This window comes from Panthera onca, chromosome C2 (genome assembly GCF_046562875.1).
Source record: "Panthera onca isolate mPanOnc1 chromosome C2, mPanOnc1 haplotype 2, whole genome shotgun sequence".
Classification (NCBI taxonomy): Eukaryota; Metazoa; Chordata; class Mammalia; order Carnivora; family Felidae; genus Panthera; species Panthera onca.
This window is the reverse complement of record NC_138347.1, coordinates 72,549,987-72,569,695: the sequence shown is the minus strand read 5'-3', so window position 1 is coordinate 72,569,695 and position 19,709 is coordinate 72,549,987. Positions and strand designations below refer to the sequence as shown.

Below are 19,709 nucleotides of genomic sequence, written 5' to 3'. Positions count from 1 at the left end.
TCTAGCTGTATCCACTGAGAGAGCCTGGGCCCAATAGCAGTGAGCACACCTAACACTTAGATCTTGGCCTCTAAATACTCTTCCCCACCAAAATTACCAAGGCTGTTTGGATTAATGGCTGTTTCCAGGTGTGGGGAAGGGAAAGTACTAGATTTTTCTGTAATATTCTGTGCTAGATGAAGGAAACGTGTCAAAAGGACAGAAAATCCAGTTTGAAAGGGTTCCCACTGGCTAAATTGAGAACAATTTGAGCATCAAATTGATGATGATAATACCAGCTTATACTGCACTGAATAAATTAGGAAATCACGAGTCAGGCTCTGCACTGAAAGCATGAAAAACCTACTTGGGAATCTCTCTCTGCCCGTCCCCCCACCGGGCACTCTGTCATGCACGCTCTTTCTCTCACAATAAATATTAAAAAAAAAAAAAAAAAAAAAAGAACATAACATCTTTCCCGTGATATTCCTGCCAGATTTACATAACTGGAACCTAATCATGTGGAAACATCAGACAAACCTAAATTGAGAGACGTTCTATAAAATAATTGACCTGTAATGTTCAATAGTATCAAGACTACAAAGTCGAGGGAAGAAAACTGAGAGACTGTTGTGACTGAAGGATACTAAAAAGATATGACAACTCATGATTTCAGTCTAGATCTTTGATCCCTTTGCTATAAAGGGCATTACTGGGGAAACTCAAGTAGGGTGTGAGCATTCGATGGTAGTAATGTATTAATTTTACTTTGATTTTGATGGTTTTGTTGTTGTATAGGAAAATATATTTAGGGGTACCTGGGTGGCTCAGTCAGTTAAGTGTCTGACTCTTGATTTCAACTCAGGTCATGATCCCAGGGTCATGGGATTGAGCCCCACATAGGACACACAATGCCCCACGTTGAGCATGGAGCCTGCTTAAGATTCTGCTCTCTCTCTGCCCCTCTCCTCCCTCACACTTTCTCTAGAATAAATATATATATGTGTGTGTGTGTATATGTGTATTTATATATTTGTAGTTTATTTACTTACTATTTATTTATAGAAAATATTCAACGGTGGTGCGACATCAAGGTAGCAAGTTACTCTCAAATGGTTCAGGAAAAACAGTTGGGGATTGCTTCAATCTTTGGAAAATATGTTAATAAAAAAAGAAACAAAGAATAAAAAAGGATTTGAGAATGACAGATAAAGTAGACAAAGAATATTCAGCATACATGTGGGAGTCTCATAGGAAAAAAACAAAACAATGCGTATAGAACATATTAAAAATACATAAACAAAACTTTTCTAAAATTAAAAAACTCAAAATATATATCAAAAAGACATTCTGTTTACCTAAGATTATAACTAGCACTGAGAAATATTCTCACAAAATTACTGGACTTAAAATTATTAAGATCAAAAGAAAAATACACACAGACACACCCTCCCCACCCCCAGCAAGCCCCTCAGCCTCTCTGCTCTCCCTTGCCTGGCTCCGTTCCCCTGTGACCCCTCCCACCCCCCACTCCTAGGACTGGTCTGACCTGTTCCATCTATTCAGAAAGACATTGAAACTGAAAACAAATTGAGAACAAACCAAAAAGTTGTATGGCAGTTTTAACTATCACTCATTTTTTTTTAATGTTTGTTTATTTTTGAGAGAGCATGACAGGGGGACAGAGGATCCAAAGCCACCTCTGCACTGATAAAAGTAAGCCCGTTATGGGGATTGAGTGAGTTTGTGAGTGAGTTGTGAGATCATGACCTGAGCTGAAGTTGGATGCTTAACCAACTGAGCCACCCAGGTGCCCCTCTATCACTCATTTTTAACTTCATAAATAAATGATAACAAAAACCTCAAAAAATAAAAGAAAAAGGGGCACCTGGGTGGCTCAGTCAGTTAAATGCCTGACTCTTGATTTTGGCTCAGGTCATGATCCCATGGTTTGTGGATTTGAACCCTGCTTTGGACTCCCTGCTGACAGAGAAACCTGCATGGGATTCTCTCCCTCTCTGCCCCTTCCCTGCTCCTGCACACACACTCCCTCTTTCTCTCTCAAAATAAATTAACTTAGGGGTGCCTGGGTGGCTCAGTCAGTTAAGCATCCGACTTCAGCTCAGGTCATGATCTCAAGGTTCATGAATTCAAGCCCCGCATCGGGCTCTGTGCTGACAGCTCAGAGCCTGGAGCCTGCTTTGGATTCTGTGTCTCCTTCTGTCTGTGTTCCTCCCCTACTTGTACTCTCTTCCTCTCTCTCTCAAAAATAAATAAAGATTAAAAAAACTTTTTTTGATTAAAAAAAATTAGAAAAGAAAAAGAAAAATTCACTTGAATTCCAGGCCAAAGGAAAAACATTGCTCTTTAAATGAAAGAAAATGAGGTAGTCATTAGAACTTCATTAGCAATGGTTTAAAGGAGACAGTGGAGTCAACATTTTCAAAGAATCAATGAAAGAAACTGAATCAAATAGACTTTCACATATAAAGGCTGCAGTCAAATGTATCAACAACAGATTGGTATTCTGATGATACTGTTCATATAAACACTCTGAGAAGAGAGAACAAAGTTCAGACACCCAAAATGATGGGAGAGATACTGACATAAAGACTGATGGTAGCAATTAATTGCAATTAGTTAAGATAGTTGTAAGGGGAGAGTGTATAATATGAAAAGACTGTATGCTCTGACAATTTGGATAAAGTATAATTATTAGAAAATGGGGAGTTTGAAGATGCTATGAAAATAGAATAAGCTTTGTGATCACTTTAAAGTTTTTAACTGGACATAAAAGGGTAATATTTCACTTTGGCTCTGAAGTGATTGCTCATGGTGGAGGGGGCAAAAGCTAAACAAAAGGTTATCATTAGAACAAAAGAATAAACCGTACTAATTTTATATTTATATATTTATTTTTGAAAGTATATAAAACTTATTCTTTGTTTTAGGAATTTCATATGTATTTTTAAATTTAGGAAGGCTTGTCCTTGGTGTGTGGGTGTGTATGACCAAATAAAATAGACTGCACAGAAGAAGTGTGTTCCTGTTACTGTTGCTTCATAACTACTCCAAAGCTTAGTGGATTGAAACAATAACCATTTTATGGATTCTGTAGATTAGGAATTCAGGCAGGATTTTGTCTGGATGGTCTTTGTAGCATAGCCTAAGGTCACTTAATGGGATTCAGCTGGTCGGTGAAGGTCCACAATAGCTTTACTCCCCTTGTCTTGTGCCTTGGTGATAGTGGCTGGAAGTTAGGGCTCAGAACACCATCACGTGACCTCTGCAGCATGGTTCTTTGAGGGTTGTCAGACTTCTTACATGGTATCTGACTTCCCCCAGACAAGCATCCCTAAAGAAACAGGGAAAAGTTTTGTGGCCTCTTCTAATTTAACTTTGAAAGTCACATAGAATCATTTCTACCATATTTGCTTGCTTGTGAGTAATAAGACCAGCCCAAATTCAAGGAGAGAGTGATTAGAGTCTGCCCACTTAATGGGGGAATGGCAAGGTCACAGTACAAGAACATGTGGGATACAGGCATGTATCTTTGGAAAATATACCCTGACACAACTATTCGCACAGAAGGCTTGCCTACATATAAATAAGGTATAGTATGAATAGAACGGAGATCAAACAAATTCAGTCATATCAAACATTACCTTAGTTCAAAGAAAACAATTTTCAAAAAAAAAAAAAAAAAAAAAAGAAAACAATTTTCAGATTTGCTGATAAGGCAGAATGTAACTCTTTCCAGTATTTTGTTGTAACAAAGAGATGAAGGTTAAAAGCAAAAGAACTATATAGCTATTAAAAAAGAATGAGGGACATCTGTCCATGCTACTATACAGTGTTGTTGCTGTATCTTTTTAAAAGATAAATAAAATAAATTGGGCGCCTGGGTGATCAGTCATTAAGTGTCTGACTTCAGCTCAGGTGAGCTCGAGCCCTGCTTTTCTCTCTCTCTCTCTCTCAAAAATAAATAAATAAAATTAATTTATAAAAGTGGGCAATACATATATGTGTGTGAATATATATACATAATGTGTACATAATTATGTATTATATATATTAAAATACTCTAGAATAAGTATATGTAAACGTATTTACATATATATGTGTATCTGCTTCTATTTATTAAAAATGGAGGAATAAGCCTTTCTGTAAATGTTTATATATAATGTTTATATATAAATGTTTATTATATTTATATCGGTCATTTATATATAATGACCATATATATAAATGTTTAATATAATTTAGGGTAGGAGAGAGGACAACCTAGACTTCTTTTTTAATATCCTTGTTTTACAAATATGACCTTGAAACTATTTTACCTACCTATTTAAAAAAATGAAACTCTTAAAAGCCACCCCTAAATGTCAAGATTGACAATAAAAAACAACAAATGAACTTAAGTGTATAAGAAATGAGCCAACTGGATAGTTGGCAACATTAACACCTAAGGAGGAACTACTCCAAGTAATTTTAAAACAGCAATTAAACTATATATATATATATATATATTCATATATATATATGAATATATATATATATGAATATATATATATATATATATAGTTTAATTATATATATATATGAACATATATATATGAACATATATAACATATATATATATGAGGGACCATGCTTTAAGGTTAAAAGGAAGTAGGGAAAGTAGTTAACTGTTTTCAAAAACGATGTCGTGGTCTTAGTTGTTGGTGTCATTATTTCAAGGCTGTTGTAAATGTAATACTGGAAAAAATTAAAAAGTCCCCGTGTAATACTCTAATTCTGTTATTCGCAGTGTCGCGAGAACTAGGATTCGTCTTATGCAAGAAAGCACATACAGATAGAAGATAGAAGGCATTAATTACAAACTTAATGGTTTTAATTTTTAATTAGAAGAACCAGTATAGGGCTGCCTGATGGGCTCAAAGGAGCATGTGATTCTTGATCTTGGCATCATGAGTTTGAGCCTCACATTGAATGTATAAATTACTTAAATAAATAAAACTTTTAACAATAAGAGGAACCAGTATTTGTACCTCCATCCATCAGTCTATCTCTGTTTTCACTGTGCCTTTGCAAATAAAAGTTTGCCATGAGTTGTTTTTGTTTTTGTTTTTCTTTTCTTTAGAGTGAGAAAGGGAGAGAGAGAGAGAGAATCTTAAGCAGGCTCCATGCCCAGCATGGATCCCACACAGGACTCAGTCCCACAGGGCTCTGGGGTCATGACCTGAGCCAAAATTAAGAGTTGGACACTTAACCAACTGAGTCACCCAGGCACCTCAATGCCATGAACTGTTAATTGTTGAATTGTACTGGACACATTATTACTGTCTACTAACATTTGTATTTTAAATTTTCTGTTATATTTTTATTTTTTTTTTAATTTTTTTTTTAACGTTTATTTATTTTTGAGACAGAGAGAGACAGAGCATGAACGGGGGAGGGTCAGAGAGAGGGAGACACAGAATCTGAAACAGGCTCCAGGCTCTGAGCTGTCAGCACAGAGCCCGACGTGGGGCTCGAACCCACGGACTGGGAGATCATGACCTGAGCCGAAGCCGGCCGCTTAACCGACTGAGCCACCCAGGCGCCCCTCTGTTATATTTTTAAAGGATAGTGAAAGGGGCGCCTAGGTGGCTCAGTCGGTTGAGCATCCGACCTCGGCTCAGGTCATGGTCTCACGGTTCGTGAGTTCAAGCCCCACATTGGGCTCTGTGCTGTCAGTGTGGAGCCCACTTCATATCCTCTGTCCTCCTAGCTCTCTGCCCCTCCCCCACTTGTGCTCTCTCTTTCTCTCTCTCTCAAAAATAAATATTTAAAAAAAGAACACTTTATTACTAGTTTGAACTATTAAATGTTTTTGAGTTTTTTGATGAACTGTTGCTTCAATTAATCTTAGTATCCATAAAACAAACATGGTGTCTATGGTAAAAAGAAGAATAACTCCACAATAATCATGTTTGCTCTTCCTCTGTCTTCTTAAACTATACAAACTCCCAAGCAAGATATTTGCTCTTGCTTTAAGACCGTTTGTATTTGTTAGAAAATCTGAGGAGATCTACCCTAATTTCTATAAAATAGTTTGTTATAGAGAAAAAGGTATAAAGGTGTGTAAATGTGTAATGCAGTATATTTGAAAAAGTGCTTATGGTTTTATTAATAGATTTAGTAGTTTTTACTATATGATATAGTTTAAAATAATTCATCGTCAAAATCACACTTGCTTTATATAAAAATGATCTTAAAATGTTTATTCAAATTGTTTTGTATCTTATTTTGGTATTTTGAGAATTTACAAATCATAAAATGAGTTGAAGTAAATTTAATGTACAGTTGTTAAGGCATATTTTTCCTGTATTATTGACTTTTGCCATATTATTGACTGTACACAAGTTCTGTGTTTCAGCACATAAAAGTAACTGATTTCCTCAAGGGGAAAAATCAGTAAACAAAGTGTCTAGTATAAATCATTATAGGATTCTTTTTTTAAGTACAAAAATCAGAATAAATTCTGAATTTTAATCTTTAAAATTTACAGTTAGACAGTAATGTGAGGTTGATACCACTATTTGATGCATGAAAGTTGTCTTTTAATTGATTAAATGTAATATGAACTTTAAAATAGCATATGAGAAAATTCTAATTCAGCCAGTTCTAATTTATGGTACATTTGGAAAATTGTTGGTTTTTTGAAATTTGCATTTTGTCCAAAAATCTTACACAGATTACTCTTTCAAGGATCTAACCTCATATAATTATTATAAGCCAGCTAATGTATTTAATACTTTATATTCAAGTAACTTATTTTTTTAGAGTGTAAAGTATAAATTTATTTTTTTCCCCATCAGAATACAGTCGTTTTGAAGCCAAAATACATGACTTACGGGAGCAGATGATGAATAGTAGCATTAGTTCAGGATCAGGTTCTCTTCGAACTAGCCAGAAGCGATCCCTCTATGTCAGGTAAATTTTTTTACTTCTAATTATGGCAGTCCTTATTTATGCATGCATGCAGAGTCCTTCACATTTTTTACTATGACTTAGTTTTACTGTAGAAGAATATATTGCAAAGAATATATTGCCATCTGTCTGGCTCAGTTGGTGGAGCATATGACTCCTGATCTCAAGATTGTGAGTTCAATCCCCATGTTGGGTATAGAAATTACTTAAAAATAAAATATAAAAAAAAAGAAAAAAGAAAAAATCTATTGTAAACCAAAGAAATGTTATTTTAGGATTGATTTCTTGACAGTCTGTCTTTCAAGAATTGGAATGTTACTATAATTGTATTAAAGTTGTACAACCCCTTGAATAATAATGGCATGATAAAGACAAAATAAATGTGGGAGAAAAAAATTTTTAAGTTATTTTCCTGAGTGACTGTATTGTAGCTTGGTATGTCATATCATCCAACACTTACTTATATTCTTTATAATAAACTGTTCTCTAACATTTAATTACTACAGTAATGTCCATAATAGCAAAGGGAGCATATGTAAATAATAGCTTAAAATGTGAGTAGCCTCAGTAGAGAACACAGATTCAGGAAATTTCTACATGTATTTTTTGAATTTAAACTGTTCTTTTTTATTTCATTGGCTAATAAGACTTACACAGATGACCTATTTGTATTCTGTATACTCTTTTTAGCAGAGCCTTTACTCAGCATTTTATTGAACTATTAGTTTAACTTTAGTTGATGACTACGGGTAATCTGTACCATTCTTCATTAATTTTGTTCATTTCTTCTGATCTTACTGAGGAATATTTCCTAGTATGTTTTATTTATTCTTCTGATGAGAGATGATGTATCTTACATAAAATAGACATGTATCCCATATGTGTTTGTGCATATGTATAAAAAAATCTATGCAAACAAGCATGTATTCTATACTTGTTTACATATGATATGACTTACTGTCTCAAATGTTATTCTGTGATATGTAAGAAAAGGAAACTGTTCTCACTTTCTTCACTTGTTCTTTTCCTACCCCTTTCATTCCTCCTGCCCTACCAGTGATCTGGGAATCCTTAGTCTATCAGATTTTTCTCTTCTTCCACTAATTATTGTAATACTTATTAAATTTTATTTAGATTTATTATTTAATTTATTATTTCTATACATTATTTATTAAATTTTATTTATTAAATTATTCTGTCCCAAAGTGTTTTATGTGATACTGATATCTACAGAAAAAGGAAAAACAGATTTGTTTATACTCTCCTTTTTTCATTTTCTTCTTCTTGCCCATATTTTCTAATTTTAATATAATTAGGTGTTGCCTTTAATAGTGATTTATTAAAAACTTACAAAGGCATAAAAATCAAGACATTACATTTGTTTCAGGCACCTTTAATGAGTCATCTTTACTTTTTGTTATTTTTTAAAGAAGTACCTTATTTTTGCAAGTTATATACTATCAAAAGATGTAATGGGGGCTTCCAGGTGGCTCCATCAGTTAAATGTCCACCTTTGGCTCAGGTCATGATCTCGCAGCTCACACGTTTGAGCCCCAGGTTGGGCTCTGTACTGACAGCTCAGAGCCTGGAGCCTGGTTCAGATTCTGTGTCTTGCGTTCTCTCTCTGCCCCTACCCGACTCGTGCTCTGTCTCTCTCCTGTGAAAAATAAATAAACGTTGTAAAAAATAATAATAAAAAATATCTGTCACCTCCGAAAAATCCCTAATTTCATTCTCTGAAAACAGTCATCCTCCATTTTCTTAGCAAAGTCCCTTGTCTTTACCCCCAAATTTCTAAATAATGTGCATATACTGCTGTTTTCCAGTTTACCATTGTAGATAACTTTCTCTTTCATACCAAACTATTCTTCATCCTTTATCACTCAAACATAGTGTCATCACTGTTAATAAAATTAATAGCATTTAATCATGTGACTATTATAGTATCTGTCATTACTCAAGTAGTATATTATAACACCATCCTTCCTTTCTTCTGCAGCCCTTCATTTTTCCTAGGCATAATAATCATCTCATTTTTATTTGCTTAATTGTTCATGTACTTATTACTAAGTATCTTTCTTTATCTTACAATAGACTCTAGAGTTTTTCACTTAAAGAAACATGTGGTTGTACATATGATCTTACACTTCAGATTTTTTCTATCTTTCTGTTCCAGTCTGGACTAGTTACTTTATAGACTTGCTGTGTAGATCTCATATGAGACTTGCCTTTGCCACTGTCCTATTCCTTTTATTTTTTTAAGTTTATTTATTTATTTTGAAAGAGAGAAAGCATGAGTGGAGGAGGGAGGGAGGAAGGGGCGGCGGGGGGGGGAGGGAGAGAGAGAATATGAATATGAATCTCAAGTAGGCTCTCTGCTGACAGCACAGAGCCCAGTACAGGGCTTGATCTCAGGAAACCATGAGATCATGGCCTGAGCCAGATCAGGAGTCAGATGCTTAACCAGCTGAGCCACCAGGTGCCCCTGTCCTATGCCTTTTAGCACTCTGCTATGTCAGAGTCTGTTTTTTTCAGTGCCACATTTTCTTTCTCAATTTACTTTCCTTTAATAAAGCACATTCTCCAATAAATTCTTGAAAAAAGAGTATATGGGGGACATTTTTTGAGTGTTAGCATGTCTGAAAATGACTTTACTTTGCCTTCTCCTTCATAGAGTATTTGGGGTATGGAGGAAGGTATGATATCCTATTTTATTTTCTAAAAGCCTCTTCTTATTTGGTCCTTTTTTTGTCGTCTTTTTATTTCATAGACCTAATATCTTCTCATTTTCTCTAATGTTCTGCTTCTTGAATTCTGTGCATTCTCTGTATTTCTTTTTTTCTAGTTTGCCTCTTTTCTTGCTTTTCATATGTGAGATGATCTTTAAATATTTAGTGATCCTTATTTTCTATTCTTATGAATGGAGAATGAAGCTATAGCTGGATTTAACTATAAAATACTTGGCTTTGTTCATTGCCCTTTCCCACCCGAGGTCATTGTTGGGGTCATTAAATATCTCTAGAAAAGAATCCTTAATCTCTTGCCTGCAGTATAAACAAGGCTGCTAGAATTCCCATTTTCAGTGTGCAGATTACTTTTTATCTGTCTTTAGCCCAGCACCACGTTCCCCATCAAGTTCCAGAGTACAGAACTTACCAAATTCAATTTCTTTAGAAACTAAACCTCTTGTCTTCTGGGTCTGGGAACAAGAGAAGGGATCTAGAGGTTCTAAGTGCTATATGAAGTGTTTTCACCAGTTCTTTTGTTTTCACTGCTGTAACTTACCTCTGCCTACCTGAATTCTGTACACTTCTACTTCCTGAGCATTTCTAGGATCTGGTGGAGTAAACCTTATTTCAGTAGCCCTCTGTTCAGACACCCCATTTAAGCTTCCTCCAATCTGCAATAATGAATAGGTCTACCTAAGATCCAGCAGTAGCACTACTAGGTATTTGCCTCAAGAATACAAAAATATTAATTCAGAGGGATAAATGTCCCCCCACCCATCTTTATAGCAGCCTTATCTGCAATAGCCAAATTAGGGAAACAGCCCAAGTGTCCATTGACTGAAGAATAGATAATGAAGTTGTGGTGTACACACACACACACACACACACACACACAATGGACTATTACTCAGCCATAAAAAATGAATGAAATCTTGCCTTTTGCAACAGCATGGATGGAGCTAGAAAGTATTATTCTAAGTGAAATAAGTCAGAAAAAGACAAATGCCATATGATTTCACTCATATGTGGAATTCACAAAATAAAACAAATGAACATAGTGGGGAGAAAAGAGGGAGAGAGACAAACCAAGAAACAAACTCTTAACTATATAGAACAAACTAATGGTTACCAGAAGGGAAGGGTGTGAGAAGATGGGTTAAATAGGTGATGAGGATTAAAGAGTGCACTTGTGATGAGCACCAGGTGATGTGTGGAAGTATTGAATGAGTATATTATACACCCAAAATTAATATTACATTGTTTATTAACTAACTGGAATTTAAATAAATTTTTTTTTAAAAAAGAGAGATAGGTTTAAAAAATTGGGTAACACAGAAAGGAATATGATTTGTATCCTAATTTCCAGTTGCCAAATTAGAACTAAAGAATAAATAAATTGTATTATAAATGTAATTGCTGGGATTCTTTCCTTTACTTTTGAGAGAACTACTTTGGATGAGAATTTAAGTATTGTATATTAATAGAACACAGTATTTTTATCAAATTTTAAAAGATTCTTAACATTTTGCAATTACTATATTAATACAGTATTTTTTCCAAAATATTTAGCAGCTGTTAAAGTCCTGTATAGTTAGTTTTCATCATTGTTATTGACTCAGAAAATCCTGTTGCTCTAGTTCTGTGAACAAATAGAAGGAATAATTAACTGACACAATAGTCACTCTGTTAATCTAGTCTTACACTCTGCAACTAATGAATCAAATCTTTCAGGGAGTTTGTTTTCCCAAGTATGTGTAGCCAAAATAAAGAGAAGAGTTATCTCTTAATATTTACTTTTTGCTTATTAATTTAGAGCAACTCTCTAGGTTTGTCTTCATTTTAGAATTCAATATGGGTTGCCAGTGGATTACACTAAAAGCATTTTTTTTTTTAATTTCTCATCCAATATTGAAAGAAATAAGGTGGTGCCTAATTTTAGAAAACTGTTAGCATAAGTCACTTTTACTGTTTCTTTTTTTGTCTGTCCTTCCGTATGTAGTGCAAATTTGAGCTTGGCATTATTTTGCCCACCATGGTATCTTGTTTAATTATTTACCTGGATTATATACACTTTCAGAATCCTGTGTTCATTTAATATTGGAATGAGCATCATGACAAATAATCATAGACTTTTTTTCCTTCTTAATCTAGAGCGCTTTTTGATTATGACAAGACTAAAGACAGTGGCCTTCCCAGTCAGGGCTTGAACTTCAAATTTGGAGATATCCTCCATGTTATTAATGCTTCTGATGATGAGTGGTGGCAAGCCAGGCAGGTTACACCAGATGGAGAGAGTGATGAAGTTGGAGTAATTCCCAGTAAACGCAGGTAAATATAAGTCTGGTACAGTCTTACCACTTGAAAGTAGGGCAACATAAATAATTGTTGATTTTTAAAATCCTTTTACCAAGATGGTGATGCTTGGTTTTCCATATTGTGTTTCACAATCATTTGATTTTGTTCACCTTATGTTGTAACCAGTGACGTAATTAAAGAATATGATGCCCCCAAAGGTTTTTAAATAACTTTGCCATGTATCTATACCATTGGAGGGAGAGAGATTTAAAAGCCTTTGTAGTTTTCTCATGTAGGTGGTGATGGAATCTTAAACTTTACATTTTTGATTATATGAATTGCCTCCTTTAGACTTAAAAAATGGAAGTGTAAATAAATGTGAAATGTTTAGAACTATCTTGTTACTTGCTTCACGTCTTTTTTCTTGATTAATTTAGAAGTATTGGTACATTCACTGGTCTTTCCTCTTTGCTTTTAACCACTTATTATCGTGATTGATACTTACTGTCTACTGGAAAAGTAGTCAAGTATAGACATAGATAGGATGATCCCAGTATAGAGAATCCTCTCTAAGGTCTACGAAATGCTGCTGAATGCCCCTACTTTTGTGAGAAATGGTATTAAAATGTCAGTTCGTAATTCCCCCGAAATAGCTTTTTTGTGAGATCTGATTTGTACAAATCATTGCCTAAAAGCCTCTTTAAGTTTTAAGATAGCCAGCCAAAATTGGTAAAGAGACATTAGTGTTTAGTGTAGCTAGTTAATTCACTTCAGGTCAAGCTTATGATGGAATACACTTGTTCTGTTCTAATGAGTTGGATTTATACTTATTTTGTTAAGAGCCTCTGTAATTGATAAGTATGCCAAATCATGTACCTATTTATAAACCTCTACCTGTATATATTTGTATAACTGCTTGTAGAAGTTGAAGAGTAGGAATATTAAAATATTACCTAGATTTGTATTTGTGGTTTGGGGATTTATGACTGTTCTATGCTAGATCCATATATTTAGCAAGCTCAAGCTATTTGGCTAGATCTTATAAAGAGGCAACTCCTCTTTTAGCAATGCAGCCCTCAGCATAACTTTTCTCCTAGAATAGAACATAGTCTGCTTTAAATTCAGAAATGCTTCCTCTGTGCCTTGTTGAGTCAGTAAAAATCTCACATCTTAAATATCAAAGTCAGAGTTCCTAAAAATTGTCTTATCCTTTGGTACCTCATATCTCTCATAGGCTTTATGTGTGCCTGCAACTAATAAGAAAACACTGGCTTTGATGGAAAGAGATTCTTTTTATTTTGTACAAAAATTCTATGAAGTTGAATTTTGTGGGATTTTTTTGTTTTTTTATGTTTATTCATTTATTTATATAATTTTTCTTCCATAAGCTATAGTATGAAACCACAACTAATTATGCCGTTTTGTTCTTGAATGTATTCAAAACTTCTGTTTTCTTAAAACAGAACTATCCCTTTCTTAGACCTCTACTTCTAATAATAGCACAAGGAATTGTAGTTACTACAGTTCTTAGTTTTCTTTCAGGAATAGTATTTACAGTTAAGTACAATTTAAATCAATCAACTATTTAGTGAACAAGATAATGATGCGAAAACAAAGCCATTTTGAGTTGTAAACGTTTACTCACCAAATGTTAGTTTTGCAGTGCCCTCAGTAAGTACCTAGGCAGAATTATAAATTAGTTAATCATCTCATGGACTCTCTAATCATGTCACGGACTGTTCTAGCACAATAAAAACAAGTTTCAAATCCTTGACTACTAAGGTTCTTCTGTATCCACGATAAAACTATATAGCTAGATAATGAAGGAAATACAGTTATTCTCAACCTGTTGTGGTAAGTTTTTCTGCTATATACTAACGTAATATCTATGTTGAAATTGAGGATTTATAAAAGCTTAATTTACAGGAAATTTTGCGAGGTTCATATTGGTATTACAATCTACATGAAACATTTGTTTTGATGTAGTTTTGTTGGCTTGCTTATTTTGAATACTTGGCACTTTAACAAGTTTCAAAATTCATAAGATGGAAAAGCTGTACAGGCTTCCTTATCTTAAGCTTGTTCCCTTGGCACCAATTTCACCTGTAGAGGGATAACTAAGGATAACTAAGATTACCAAGTCTTTGTATCTCCTTCCAAAGATACTTTAAAGTTTTTGTATACTGTAATTGGTTTCTTTCTGTATTTACACAAGTATATCACTGGAGCTAAATTTAATTTTTGTATTTCCCATTTTTTTATAAAAATGTCAGAGCTACAGAAAAGTAAGTAACAAGAGGAAGAATAGTACAAGAAACAATAGTACAAGAAATCCACATATCCTTCACCTACTTTTACCAGTTGTTAACATTTTGCCTTATTTGTTCACTCTCTTATGCTTAATTTTTGGCATATGTGTATGCCCCATGCTAAGCTAATATTTAAACAATAACAAAAAAAAACCAAAATCTGGCAAATTGCTTAATTCAGAAGTGGTTCCTCATAATAATTTTAATATAATTATGGAATTGAGTACATTTATAAGTACACATGTACTATATTTTGATACTTCACAAGTGGTTTTGTTTCATAATAAAATGAGCCCTATATTTCATTTTAGAAATTATAATTAATTTTGGGATGCAAACCTAGATGACTTCTGAAGACTTTAGAATATAAAAGTGCCCTATATTAAAGTATCAGTTTTAATAATTTCTAGTTAGGCCCTTAGATATTTCAGTATACTTTAAAAATAGCATTCTATACTTTGACAGAGTTGAGAAGAAAGAACGAGCCCGGTTAAAAACAGTGAAATTTAATTCTAAAACAAGAGGAGATAAAGGGGTGAGTATATGAAATTTCATATTTCTAGATATTAGTAATTGAGGATAGTAGGTTTTTTCTTAATTCTTGCTGGAAATACATGATTAAAATTAGAAGGATTTTGCTGTAAGAGTTAGCCATCAACAGGTGTTGTTATGGTGCTTTCGCATAGTAGATACTGAAGTAATTTAAGTATTACTGAAGTAATTTAATTTATTAAATTAAAGCAGTCATTTTACAGACGTTTTTCAATTAAGTTATTTATTTTGAGAGAGAGAGAGCACGCGTGAGAAGGGGGAGGGGCAGAGAGGGACAGAGAGAGAGAAAGAATCCCAGGCAGGCTCTGCACCATCAGCACAGAGGCCAGTGCGGGCCTCAAACTCACGAACTGTGAGATCATGACCTGAGCCAAAATTAAGAGTGGGACTAAGTCATCCAGGGACCCCTCATTTCATATATTCTTAATATACTTTGGTGAGGTTATTTATACAAGTGAAATAAATTCAGCCTTCATTCAGATGTCCAGTTAGAAACTTGTATCATCAGTATTAATCATGCAGCTAATTTAATAATACATGTTCTGAGATAATATGCCCCAAAATATTAACTAGGTCATAATGTAAGTTTACAGGTTTTTGTAAGTTAATTTGTGGAAATTTTTTATTGCCCTTCTTTGTGCCTAATATAATTTATTAAGGAAAACCCATGCTTTAAATATTTGAATCAATATGAATTTTTATTTTGAGGAAATAAAGAGACAGTCAAGAGAGGGAATTATAGATGGTCAAGAAATACTTGTAAACTCTTTCATATATAATTTTAAATGTGTTTTTGTTTTCATTGTTAAATTCTGCTTAAATATAATGGATGCCCATAGATGAAGGAGCTATTATAGGCTTTGTCCTGTACTATGTATGTAATTACTACAACAGAATATTGTAGCAATAAGCCTAAAGAAATAAGCTGAACATATATGTTGTCTTGAAATACTATTCATAGGAATGTTTTATGTTTGGGTTTTTTTCTTTTTTGATCTAACACAAGTTTTATCATCTTTTGATCATATCTCAAATGAATGTGGGAAGTTAACTCAACAAATTTTAATTAACCCTGTCATTTGTGCTTCTCTGATAAAACTAAGCACATAAACTTAAAGCCTTTAAGATAAATATCCTTGATCAAAGAAGTTAAATCTAAGTAAATTATATAATTTATTCAGTTATTTTAGAAATGATAAATTAGTTTAAAATTGTAGCTTTCAGAAAATAAAAAATTACATAGTGTGATCTGAAGCAATATGTAAAATAGAAATTTGGGAGAAGAAAAAAATCCCAAGTAAATGCTCAGGATTTGCTTTTTGTGCTTATTTTATATGTGTCTTTAAAAATAACTTAGTAAAATACACTGTCAATGTATTGAAAAAGAGGTTGCATGTTGTAACTTTTCTTTCATACTGTAAGAAGTTAACTGAATTAACGACATATTTAAATCTTAGTCTTGTTTGTTGACTGTAACCAACTTTATACACAGTCACTGTGTTCTAACACAGCACCAAAAGTATGCATGATACTGAGTGGGGTAAAAATACGCTTGCCATTGATACAGAACTGCATTCCTTTCCGTAATACCATTTCCCATTCTAAGTTCTTTTCCTTTCCTTAAATGGTGGTTTATGGACTTATTTCCACTACAGACTTATAACATTTCAGTTTCTCATTAACATTTTTAACATTCATTTAGCTATTTTGGCAATACCACATATAGAAATTATGTATTTAATATATATATCATGAATTTGTGATATTTTATCAGTTCTTATATTTATTACACTCTGTCTTTCCTGCAGTGTAGCATAAATAACAATAAGTAATTAAACAGTATTTTGTATTGAAAATGTAGACAAACTGGAGGTAGTATGTTTCTTCAGTTTTATGTTTTCCCTACACATATTTGTCTTCTTTGCTTTGTGCTATTTTCACTTTTAATAAATTCTTCACCTGGAGGATGTTAAGTGTAATACAATTAATTCTTTTCTTAACTAACAGCATTTCTTTCTGTTCTCTATTATGATATCTTTATGATATCTCATTTTGGCTAACTGCAAAGATACCAAAAATCAAAACATTTTAAACTTCATGTTTCTCTTGGTTGTTTGCTGTGAAACTGACTCTGACCACTATATATGCAGTAAGAGGGACAAATGAATACCTTTTATTAAAAACATATCAGTTTTATGAGATACCATAAAAATTATTACTAGATTCAATGATTGTCATGAACAAAAAGATTTAGTCCTTCCCTAAATTAGATTACCATGAATTTTTCTCTATTGAAACATAATTTTTCTTCTATTTTTCTTTTCTTAAAATTTGGATTCAAGAAAATATTTCTATTTAAATAATGCTACTTGACAGTTTATAAAATAAAAGTCCTTATTTCTTGACAGAATTGCTCTCATCAACTTAATTTTTAAATTCTGCTTAGAGTTATCAGAGCCTTCGATTTTTAGGATTGAAATTAAGACAGTCTGTTGAACTAATGAACTATGAGTTTATTAATCTTGAATTATTGATATGAAAAGGTAAAAATGAAAGTTTAATATTTCCATTAAGATTTCTAACAAAATAAATTCTTTCAAGCAACAGAATTTGCGCAATAATTACTTTAATCTACCTCAGCATCTTAATCACCTAGCATCACATGCTTAAAAAATACAGGCATGCTAAAACATACTGCCTGGTGTGGATATACTTCAAAATAATGATAGCATTTTTAAGACATGGATTGAATCAAGAAAAGTCAGAACAAGATTTCCATCCTTTATATCATTCCTGCTTCAAAAAAGTAGCAATGGTTCCTAGTGTCATTGGTAGGTGAGGCCATGTCCTTCAAGACGTGGATGTCTGTGACAGAAATTACAAAAGAAATTATTCCTCTTTAATAGCATCATCTTTATGCTACATGGCTTTAAATCTGAAGGCACAAATGGGGACACTGAAGAAGGGAAAAAAACCTATTTCCAACATCTGTGCAATAAGGGACATCAAATCAACTGTGCAACTCTTCCATTGTAGTTCTGTATAAACTATTAGAATCTTTTTTTTTTAACTATTAGAATCTTCTTTTTTTAATGTTTATTTTTGAAAGAAAGAGGGAGCATGAGTTGGGGAGGGACAGACAGACGGTTGGTGGGGGGGCGGCGGCACAGAGGATCTAAAGCAGGCTCTGCACTGAAAGCAGAGAACCTGATGCGGGGCTCTAACTGTGAGATCATGACCTGAGCCAAAATTGGATGCTTAATGAATTGAGCCACCCAGGTTCCCCAAAACTATTAGAATCTTAATTGCCTTTTTGGCTTTTATATAGGCACCAAGCTTTTTATCCTCTATTCAGGATATGGTGCCAATTAATTAAATATGGTTCTAGTTTATTTATATATACTTTTAAAAATAGATAAATATAGTAGAGCTTAAAGACAAATAAATCAGTTATGATGGCATTCAAGTTGACCAGGAGAGTTCTGACTCTTCTTTTTTGGTTAGATAGCATCAGTAAATCTTTTGCTGCATTCTGTGTGGTTGACGGACCCCTCTTAGTTTTCTTCTCATTTCTGAATCATACCATAAACACTCAGTTATCTCCTTTTCTCTTCCAAAAAAAAAGATTAATTGTTTTTAAGTATTCAGCACTAGCAACCTTATCACTAGTTTTGGTTCTTTTTTTAATAGTGACTTTTTGTTAGTTCATTGGAGCCACAAAAAGGGGGAGGGGGAAAATATGCTCAAACCAAAGGGAAAGGAAGATTACTACTGCATAAAAAATATTTGAATAGCTAGAGTAACAATCTAAAATTACTTTTGCTATAGAGCACCTCATGCCTGGAAATCTAGAAAAATATGGATTGATAAGAACATATGTTAATTTGGGTCATACTGTAGTAGTAACTAATCTGAATTACTATTCCTTTTTTTATCAAGTAGCACTTATTCAGTATTTTTAGGTATTGAATTACACTGTAAATTTTTCAGTATTTTCAGTTGTGAAACATTAGAATTAGAGGAGTTAATACAAAATTAAAAATTCACTTTATTTGTGATTAAAGTAAAATTCATATACAAACTGCACACTGTGGTCACAAGAGTCAGCTTCCACAGAGCTGCTAGGCTGGGCCTTTGTACACACAGATAGTAGACATCCCTTTGTTTTGCCCCTCCTTCTCTTCTTCAGCAGTCATTCAATGACAAGCGTAAAAAGAACCTCTTTTCCCGAAAATTCCCCTTCTACAAGAACAAGGACCAGAGTGAGCAGGAAACAAGTGATGCTGACCGTAAGTATGTGGATCCAGTGGTCAACTGAAAATAAATGTAGAGGGACCTACTGCCCTGCAGTTGGTTGTTACCATGGAGACAGTTTCAAGAGCTGCAACAGGTTACTAATTGTCTTAACCAGGGGCAATCTTAACAGACATAAATTAACTTCTATACCAATCTTAACTTTTTCTGGTACCTTAGGAATTCATAATTTAAAGTAAATATTTTTTTTAAGTTACATGTTTACAATAGAATCATTTGATGTAAGGGTTCTTGGAAGAAACAGTATACTTTAAAGAATATTTTAGAGAAAAACTATGGATACCCGAGAATCTACTTACTGATTTCTAGGTATAACATTGACAGTCTTTGGTAATAGATCTTCTGGAATCGTTCCATTTTATCCTACATCTTCATTATATGTAGACAATCTGAATTTTACTTTTAAAATATCAAGAAATGATTTCAAATTTTGCTTCTCTACCCTAATCAACCTCTAAGCTAGAACTTCCATTCCTTTAGTAGGGTACATTCAGCTGCTAGCTTATTTCAAACTTTCAGAAATCTACAAAAATGCTCTAAAATATGTGCACCTGTA

The 19,709-nt window shown here is 33.5% G+C and overlaps 1 protein-coding gene across 24 annotated transcripts in view; it reads left to right on the top strand.

Annotated features, from left to right (window-relative positions):
* The window catches only part of DLG1 (discs large MAGUK scaffold protein 1), a 272,956-nt gene that overhangs the window by 214,536 nt on the left and 38,711 nt on the right, over window positions 1–19,709 (top strand). For 12 of the 24 annotated variants that reach the window (XM_060639586.3, XM_060639587.3, XM_060639595.3 and 9 more), the window contains 4 exons: window positions 6,843–6,957; window positions 11,835–12,011; window positions 14,753–14,822; window positions 19,029–19,128. In XM_060639586.3, coding sequence (XP_060495569.1) covers window positions 6,843–6,957; window positions 11,835–12,011; window positions 14,753–14,822; window positions 19,029–19,128 — 462 coding nt within the window. The remainder of the gene's footprint in view (window positions 1–6,842; window positions 6,958–11,834; window positions 12,012–14,752; window positions 14,823–19,028; window positions 19,129–19,709) is intronic. The other 12 variants (XM_060639599.3, XM_060639594.3, XM_060639593.3 and 9 more) reach the window with 2 other exon arrangements.